Source organism: Callorhinus ursinus, unplaced genomic scaffold, assembly GCF_003265705.2.
Source record: "Callorhinus ursinus isolate GAN/ISIS: 27379988/994484 unplaced genomic scaffold, GSC_fseal_2.0 scaffold10, whole genome shotgun sequence".
Classification (NCBI taxonomy): Eukaryota; Metazoa; Chordata; class Mammalia; order Carnivora; family Otariidae; genus Callorhinus; species Callorhinus ursinus.
The window spans coordinates 80,125,979-80,135,810 of NW_027397072.1; the positions used below are offsets into that span (position 1 = coordinate 80,125,979).

General features: G+C 39.7%; 1 protein-coding gene across 17 annotated transcripts in view; it reads left to right on the forward strand.

Moving 5' to 3' along the window:
* NMS (neuromedin S) overlaps positions 1–9,832 on the forward strand; it is a 31,143-nt gene that overhangs the window by 17,729 nt on the left and 3,582 nt on the right. For 5 of the 17 annotated variants that reach the window (XR_012379596.1, XR_012379597.1, XM_073896885.1 and 2 more), the window contains exons 4-9: positions 1,344–1,691; positions 3,896–3,954; positions 4,261–4,299; positions 7,700–7,723; positions 7,814–7,867; positions 9,173–9,307. Coding sequence is in view for 13 of the 17 variants with exons in the window: in XM_073896885.1 (XP_073752986.1) it covers positions 1,553–1,691; positions 3,896–3,954; positions 4,261–4,299; positions 7,700–7,723; positions 7,814–7,867; positions 9,173–9,307 (450 nt within the window). In the remaining 4 variants the exon portion in view is untranslated. Of the gene's footprint in view, positions 1–618; positions 1,692–3,895; positions 3,955–4,260; positions 4,300–7,699; positions 7,724–7,813; positions 7,868–9,172; positions 9,308–9,832 lie in introns of those variants that run through there. The other 12 variants (XR_012379598.1, XR_012379599.1, XM_073896891.1 and 9 more) reach the window with 8 other exon arrangements.

Sequence of the window (9,832 nt, forward strand, 5' to 3'; positions counted from 1 at the left end):
AAGAGCAAAAATTAAAGATATGCATGATGATAAAAGGATATTTATTTGATATATGCCTTATATAGGTTACCCTTTCTGCAAGACAGAAGACTTCATTCTTTCTCCTTTCTATTCCATATCCAATCTCAAGGAGGCTCTTTAACATTTTTTTTATTATTGAAGTAGAGTTGACACACAATATTATATTAGTTTCAGGTGTACAACATAGTGATTTGACAACTTTATACCTTACACAATGTTCACCATGGTACGATCTGTCACCATATGACATTATTACAATATTATTCCCTGTATTCCTTATGCTATACTTTTCATCCTATGACTTACTTATTTTGTAACTGGAAGTTTGTGCCTCTTAATTCCCTTTACCTGTTTCTCCCATTCCTTAACCCTCCCCACTTCTGGCAACCACCAGTTTGTTTGTTCTCTCTATTTATGGTATTTATGAGTCTATCTCTTTCTGGGTTTTGTTGTCGTTGTTGTTGTTTGTTTGTTTTGTTTTATAGATTTCACATATAAGTGAAATTATATAGTCTTTGTCTTTGTCTGACTTATTTCACTTAGCATAATATCCTATTGTTAAAATGTCCATACCATGCAAAGCAATCTACAGATTGAATGAATTCCCTATCAAGGAGGGTCTTTTTACAAAAAAATGAACACATTGACTAAAAATCCCACACTTTTACAGACATGACTGGGCTCAGATACCCTTAAGTATCCAAATCCCTGCTCTGCATCCATTATGGCTTGGTGACCTTGGCAAGTTCCTTATTCTCTCTCATCCTCAATTTTCCCATTCATAAAATTAGGATAATAATTTAGGAATAATAATGATAATAAGTTAGGAATAATAATATATTCCTTATGGATTTTCTGTGAGAAGTACTTGAATTAGCTTATGTGAAATCCTAAATAGGAGCTCAGTAGATGAAATATTATTATTATTAATAAACACTCATATTTTCTTGCATACTGATTTAATTTGAAATATTTAACTTGTTCATGGAAATGAGTGTGGAGAAACCTTAAGGAGTCTAATTTCCAACCATGATTTTAAAAAAATCTACTTGAACTTCTGAGTTTCTTGTAATATTATATCTAGGACTCCAAATTTTGTTCTCAGATGCACCAAAGACTATAAAACGTCCTTTGTTAATGGTGGAAAATAAACAGCTTCTTAGGAAATAAGACTTCATCATGCAAGAATATATAGATTTATGTCCAGTTCTTTGATTAGAAAAAGAGAAAAAGCCTTTCCAGAGTCAGAAATGTTTCTCAAACCACTATAGAATAACAATTATGAGTCTCCACTTTTTATTTTTATTGCTGGATTGAAAAAGATGACTCTCTACAATGCCTACACCAGGAGGATATTATTCTACAAATAAGGGCCCAGCGTGACATTTATGAGAAAGCCAGGGTTCTTCTGCACAAAACTGATTGGTGCTCAGCCAGTGGGCTCTGGGGCATTGCAAATAACGGTACGTTCTCCACTGGGCCTGATCAGAAGCTGGGCGGAGTGTTGCCTCTGCCTGTGGAACTTCAGGAAATGCTCAACTCCTGTCCTAGCAGACTACATCTGTGGCCAGCAAAGAGAAACTGGGCTTTGAAGATGAAACACCTTGTTCCTCAATTCCCTTCCGTCTTGGCCATCTATTGCTTCTGCATGCTACAGATTCCCTCTTCAGGTAAGGGGACCCCTTCATCAGACCCCCAGCTAGCCTGAGCTCTAAGGAAGACTGAGACAGACCTTGATCCTTCAGGGTAGTTCTGGAGGGAGTCAAACTTAATCCCTTCACCTACCCCCATTTCCACCCTTTTGAAATGGCTTCCCATTTGCCTCTAACATTTAAGAGAAGGTGGACAGAATTAGATGCTGCAGCCTTTTACCAAAGGAGGCGACTTTCCCTTGTGGAACTCTCTTTAAACAATTCTGGACTCAGGGCTGTCCCAAAGATGTGCCGCTAAAACTGTGAGAGATATGAGTTGAGGACCCCAGTGTCTTAGCCATCTGTACTCCGGGAACTCTGAAGAGAAGAGAACAGAGACGGTGAAACTGAGTTTACAGACCCAAAGACCGAGGATTGAGGGACAGTTGGAAAGGGGTGGGGAGGGAGCAGAAACAGGAAGAAGGGAATATTTTCATAACCTTTCTGTGGGGTCGCAGGAGGCAGGATCCCAGACAGACCTGCGGGCCCCACCCCCCCCGAGTCTTCCTGGGCTTGGGCGCTGTCCGAGGTGCTGACTGGACGCGGGTGTCTCTTCACTAACCTCTAAGAACCCACAGGATTGCAGGGAACCAGGGGTGGGGTATAGGGTCAGTAGTATGTGTTACCCATTTCAAGGTAATTGCCAAATGATGCAGGGAAGCATGTGGTGGTAGCTCCAATTGGAAGCAGGGACTATTTCAAAATTTCAGATTTTGCCATTAGAATTTTGATCTCGGGGTGTAGAAAATCTTTGAAAATATATTCAAACAGAAAATATATTTCAAATAGTGTGTTTGTTTTGCTATGTCCTGTAGTGTAATCACAAAACCTAGGCATTGCAAGGAACCTTGAAAGTCATCTAACCTTTCATGGAGAGCAGGGATCTATGATTTCCCTATTTGATTACTTTCAGTGACACCCAACTCAATACCAGCTTAAGAGAGCCAGTAGCTGCCTCTTCTGGGCTCCAACAGCATCTGTTTGTGTTACACTTTTGGGACTTTGTTATTACTTTTTATCTGTCTATATATTTATATCCACCTCCCCCTTTTCCTCTTTGATTTTATGTTTCATGAGGGTAGGTCCCTATGGTCTTTATCATTGTACTGTTAACACAGAACCTCTTAATAAATCCTTATAGGATTGGTTCAAATTACTTTGCATTTTTGAATGGCTCCAGTCATCAAAATTTTCTTTACACTAAACTGAAATCTGATCACATGTAACTTCTAACCATAACGAGCCCTACTTCTATCCTTTGGGAATATAGAATAGGACTAATATCTCTTATGACAGTTCTCAAAATAATTGAAGGCAGTTAGCATACACTTTCTAATTTTCCTCTTTGCCAAAGAAAACTATTCTTAGTACCTCTAACTCAACTACATATTCTATCATTTCAAGTAGGATTATTACCTTTCAAGGCTTGGACACTATTATTTCTGTATAGCACAAGATTGCCTTAGCTTTTTCTTGGCTCATAGAGAGATTACAGGAAGCAAAATATCAGTATTTAAAAAAAAAAAAAATATATATATATATATATATACACATACTATTCTTGAGCCAGATATTCCCTGTCCTACATTTAAAAAATCTAAGTTCAGGGTTTTACATTCATCCCATTTAATTTCATCTATCCAATTGGTTCCTTCAATTGCTGTATTAGCTATTCTCCCAAGTATTGTATCATGCCCAAATGAGATGAAGACTTCATTTAGGCCAGCTAAAGATTGACTGACATAGGGTGCCACCACATGCTGGTAACAACCTTGCCCAGAACCCACCCCTGAAGAGTCTGATGAGGCACAGAGATGAGTATCTGAATTTCTTAAAATTTCCAAGAGTGATTTTGATGCACATACTTTTTTGACACCATTTCCTGATATCCTATCTTCATAAATTCCATCAAAATACAAATTGAGTTGTTACCCAGGTATCATTTCCCTCTTTCTTGAGTTACTAACTCTTATACTGCTAACTCCTTGTAAATAAAAAAACACTGTTTTTAACTAATTTTGGTACAAATCTCAACTTACTGTTGGTAGGTAGAAGTGTGTTTTCTTTGTAAATCCTTTTAAAAATATTGTATTTCTAGAATCTCTGTATGTTTTTCATGGTAAAGATTTAAAAGTTAATGCTATGACCTTCCCCCCCAATTATTTTTATGGTTTCTTTCACAGTAGGATTTCCTCGACCTCTAGCTGATCCCCCAGATGGCTTGGATGTCATGCAGCTTGAGGTACACTGCTGTTCAGTAATGTGAGATTTTTATTTAGTCTTGGCCTTGAAAATATCATGTGGATAATGTTCACTTGAAACTATTTTAAGATCAGATTCTTGGCTGCAGCAGGAATTCATGTTGCCATTTTCATGGCCTCATTTAAGGCATCCTGAGAGTTGTGTTGAAATTCACCGCCACTGTGTGAGAAGATAATGCAAGGTTCATAAATGGCACAATTTTATAATTTTATATGTGTGTTAATAGATTGCTATTGACTAAGGAATTTATTCTGATCTTTGATTCATTTTTCATATTTTTCTTTAGCGTCTGGCATATTGGGCAACTCTTTCTAGGCAACTTAAGGTAAAAAAAGTATATATACAATAATTCTTTTATTTTTATCTTTATTTTTTTCAAGATTTATTTATTTATTTGAGAGAGAGAGAGAGTCAGCGCACCTGTGTGTGGGGGGAGGCGCAGAGGGAGAGAATCTCAAGCAGACTCCCCATTGAGCCTGGAGCCTGACTGCAGGGCTCCATCTCACAACCCTGAGATCATGACCTGAGCTGAAATTAAGAGTCAGGCACTTAACTGACTGAACCACCCAGGCACCTCCGTATAATAATTCTTTTAGTTATAAGTGCACATGTTTATACCATAATGGATATCTGTAATAAGCTACCTACAGGAGAAGTCTATGTGAACATCTAAGTCCGTGGTTAAGAATGTAGTTTTAGGAAATAACAGGTGAACCTCTCAAATATAAAATACCATAAAATATTGGTAGTTCATGTATATTCTTAGAATTATCATAATAATGTATACATGTATAATTACATTAATTATGTATGTTATGATATATCATGACATACATTACAATTGATATACTATAATATAATAGTTCTTCAAAACAACAGATCTGGTGTAAAGGACCTAACACTGATAGTAACCACAACAGAAATGTTTCAGTGGATACAAAGTAAATGCTGATTCAATCAAGAGTGCAAGAGGGTGGTATTAGGGTGGAGTCTGTGATTCTTAAGCATAAACTGAATGTTTTCATGTTTAACATGTTTTCATCTTGAGCTATATCTTTTCTTCCACCTTCCCCTCTCCCAAGCCACAGCATACTGCGTCCTGGCTACATTGAACTTCTCATTATTCCCCAAAAGCATCAGGCCCTTATATCTTTGCACAGGTGTTTTCTTAGCCAAAAGTGCCTTTGCAGGCTGTGTTAACAGCTCAGACTCTAAAACCAAAGTACCTGGGTTCAAAAACTAGATCTCCTTAACTTGGGCAAATCTCTTAATCTCTCTGTGTCTTGGTTTCCCCATCTATAATACGGAAATGATAGTTATACTAGCCTCATAATGTTATTGTGAGGATTGAGTGCTTGAATCCTTGTGAAGTGTTTTCAACGGTGTCTAGAACACAGTAAGTGACAGCTAATTAAGTACCATCTGCTACCATTGTCCCTGATGCAACCAATGGCCATTCCTCAAGACTCAAACATTACTTTCTCTTTTTTTTAATTTTTTTTAAAGATTTTATTTATTTATTTGAGAGAGAGTAAGAGAGCACAATCAGGGGGAACAGCAGAGGGAAAGGAAGAAGCAGGCTGCCCGCTGAGCAGGGAGCCCGATGCGGCGCTCGATCCCAGGACCCTGGGACCATGACCAGAGCCAAAGGCAGATGCTTAATGGACTGAACCACCCAGGCGCCCTTACTTTCTATCTTAAACTTCACAAATATATCATGCCTATTTCTCCTTACTTTCAGTTTATCCTTATGCACATGTCTGAAGACAATTGTCCTCCCTTATTTTTAGAACTAATCTTTACAGCCTTGCTACCCAGAGCAAAAATTCAGGGCGAAAATTCAAAGTTTTCCATCTCCTTGCCACTGCCTCTTCACTTCACACAGAATGGGCTTCCCTGTACCCCACGTGAAGGCTGTGAGGGTGTCCCCTGAAGGGGCAGAAGTGGAGTGGAGCTGTCACATGGGCCACCTACAGTAGTTAATTGGGTTGTGGGTTTCCCCGAGAGCAAGGGCCCACCTGGAATGAATTTCTGTCCACTTTCTCCATTTTCCCAAAGCTGATCCTCTTCACCATTTCCAGTCATAGAAGAGCAAAGGGTTGTTCAGTGAACAAAACTATCACTATTTTAAATCTATTAACAGAGACACTGTGGCTCTTCCTGGTCTTGCCGCTGCATTAAAATAGGACCTTTGGCATGTCACCTCCTCTCCTGGGGCTCTGGTTCCCTCAACTATCCCATGTCCGGATGAGCCACCTGGGCTCTAAGTCCACTACCAGTTCTGGTCTCCAGAAAAGCCAGCTCTCTGTCTCCAGGGCACTTTTATCTTTAAGCAATTCAGAAAGCAGAGTTACATTCTACAAATAATGACACCTGCAAAAAGTCTTCCTGTTTTGTGTTCCTGGTGAGAGCAGAAATTTAGATAGGAAAGGGGGCAATAGATTCTTGTGAACACATTTCTACTATTCATCCATTCAAAAAATATATATTTATTGAGAGCATGCCATGTGTTAAGTGCTAAAGATGCAGTAGTGATCAAAACAGACAAAACTACCTGCTCTCATGAAACTTAAGTTCTAGTTGGGGAAATAAATAATAAGTTAGATAGGTAAGTGTATTTTTTTCTGTAAAAAGAAAAAATTGAAGCAAAGAAGGTGCATATGAAAGGTTGAGAGTGGTGTTTGAGCACCTGGAAAAGCATCTTCATATTCCTTGTTATGTTTTGGCTTGAAACATAATAGTATAAAGCTGATGAATACGGTACATAAAATCAATTGTTTGCCTAATGCGTGCCCAGGAAACACACATACACTCACACATACACGACAGGGCAAGTGTGTGTGTGTGTGTGTGTGTGTGTGCGCGTGTGTGTAGTATACATAAGCATGGGCTGCTTCCCATTAGAAACTCTTCACAGTTTGTAGGAAGATGTATCAACAGCAACAAATTAAAAGTGTTATTAACAACTTTCATTTCTGTCTTGATTGAAGTTTGAGCTGATTCAAAAAGGTTTCAGTGTGATTGAGATGTGAATGAGCAATATTAACCAGATCAGCAGATTTAAAATATCATTCACAGTAATTATTTCAAGCAATTTTATAAAATGCAGACATGGAAAACTTATTTATTATTTTGTAAGATGTCTTTTTCATAACAAGATCCTGAAGTGGAATATGCTGCAAATACAACCATCCCCACCTGTCATCCATGTAAACAAGGGCAAGGTGGTGCTCTAACAAGGATTTAGAAATGAAATTTGGGCTTTCTGCAAGAGTGGAGATTCATGTAGAAAGCTTTTTGCGGGGGCGGGAGGGAGAGTTTGGTCAATTTGAAACAACCCCCCAAAAAAGTGAATTCTAGAGTACACCCAGGAAAAAATTAAAAGTTGCAATCATTAATTTTATTCCAATTCTTTGATGGTTATCTGGGAATTAATTAGGGGATTGCTTTTTTGCACCAGAGAGCATGGTTTTCTCCCCAAGATTGGAAAGGTAAAATGAGATTCAGTCTTAAAATAATGATGTATTGCTGGCAACTTGCTTTTTTGTAAGACTCTTCATCAACTATAGTCTTATTAAGTTTGGATTTCTTTTTAGACTGCCAATTTATTTCATAATATTCAGATAAATTCAATAAGGTCCATGGTGTAACTTATACTGAAAATCTCATCAATTGCCTACCCCAGTAAAATTCTATGTAACTTACCCTCACAACTCTCTTTCTAGGATAATCAAGACATATACAAAAGGGTGAGTACCACCCAGTCAGCAATGCAGGCATGTAAATTTCACATTTATACCAAGTGAGCTTGTACTAAACTCGACTTTTTTTTTATTCAGTTTTTATTTCACTACTCCAGAACTCAGAAGCTGACACAGCCAGTTAAAAGTGGGGTCAGTATTTTACCATACTCATCTTTCTGTAAAAGTGACTCTCCTCTGCTTGTCTTTTACCCCGTCCTAATTAATATGTGCAGATAAGTGGAAAAGCAGGGAGCCTGCAGACACTGTGTAATAGCTTTCTAAGAGCTTTTTCCTGTGGCTTCAGGGATTCTCTGTCCCAGTCTGGGCTGGGGTGGTAGGAGGCTGACAAGTCTGAAAAGTTAGAGACTATATTCTAGAAAAGGAAAAATAAGTGAGGAGTAACTCTTTATTATGCACTTCAACAGACGTTTGAAAAAGACCTGATAAATACTGAGCTCAGTTTACATTTATCATATTACCTTTTTTTTTTAATTTTAAAAAGTGCTTCGTGAAGTGTAAAGTGCCATATCCCCAATAGTGATCCATGCAGGTGCACCTTCTATAAGCATCACTGTGTATATGTGCTATGGGAATAACATGCATCACCTCCAACTTTGTTATTAGAAACTTGAGTTACCCTCAGAAGCAGGTTGTGTAAGTGTATTTCTGCAGAGCATGATTTGAGGAATTTAGGAAGGTCATAGCATAAAATTTTTAATTCAAGGGTTCTGTTATAGTAACTGAAATTCTACCATTAGAAAGTCACTTACTTATATAATCAAGACTTTCCACGTCTTCAAGAAAAATACCTTAAAAAAAATACCCAGTGAAGTGTTTTTTCCCTAAGAGGCAAAGACTCATCTGTAGTATAGGTTTAGGAATGAGGATCAGGTGAGGTTAAGGATAGTATCAGGAAGGGCCAAGGGCACTACAAAGGGAAAAAAGACAATGGAAGGAGAAAGATGAACTCTGGGACACGAATGAACCTTTACTCTAAGCCAGAATACTCAGGGAGGATTCACAAAGACTAGGTATAAGCCACGGGTATGTATGTCTGAGTGTGTGCCCCAGCCACAGACAAGAAGTTCAGGAAAATCAAACGCATTAGGGACAGGCGACTGAAACTCCTGCTCCATGGATGGAAACTCTGTCCTTCCACCTCCTCCACTGGACTAGGAGAGGCACCTAGAGCGAAAAAGGACCATGCACTCCACCCTAAGAAGACAGAACGCCTGGGGATAAGGCAGAGAAAAGTCTGATTTACCCTAAGGGACTAGTTATAAGTGAGGTGTTGGAACTGTAACCTGCTATAAAGGCAAGCAGTTCTTTATTGAAAACCTAAGGCGTGGACATGGATTTTATTCTGGAGAGGGAGTGGGGAGGACGGCGTAGCCTGGGCTGCGTCCCGGCGGTTGTCCGAACCGCCCCCCCCAGCCCCCGCGCCCTCTGTTGCAGATTCCTCCCGTGCACCCGTTAATGCGCCTGGCCGCGCAGCTCGCAGACCGGAGGGTGAAAAGATTTCCGCAACAGCGCGTAGGTGCTTTTCTCTTGGGCCCTCTCTTTATGCCGCCCCAAGTTCCCTTAACCGTGGTAAATGCGTGTGGTCGCTGGGGGGATGGGGGGACTAGGGGGAAGGGGAGGCTCGCTTGCATGCTCTCTTTGAATCTCAGCCTCCACCTCGGGAAGGAGAGCTGGCCCTGCCTTGCGCCACAGTCCCCTTCCTTGAACCGCACAGCGTGGCTGCAGGGCCCGGGCACGCCCGGAGGGCAAAGCCGTCCCCTTCCGCTCTCTTTCCTATGTTTCCTTTTAGTTTCCGTGCTGTTTTTACACTTTCCCGACCCTTCCTCTTCCTCTTGACATGGACATTGCCTTGGTGATCCCCTGGGCTCCCCGTTGTTGCTCCGCCTGCCCTTTTGTCCCATCTCAGAACTTTGTTTCTTTAAACATAGTTTTTGTTTTGTTTTGTTTTTTGGGTTTAGAAATTACGAGCTTCAGTAATAGGTATAGTTGTTCGAAATGCTAATTGAAGTTTTATTACATGGTAGTGAAAGAAAGAAGAAAGAGAGAGAGAGAGAGAGAGAGAGAGAGAGAGAAAGAAAGAAAGAAAGAAAGAGG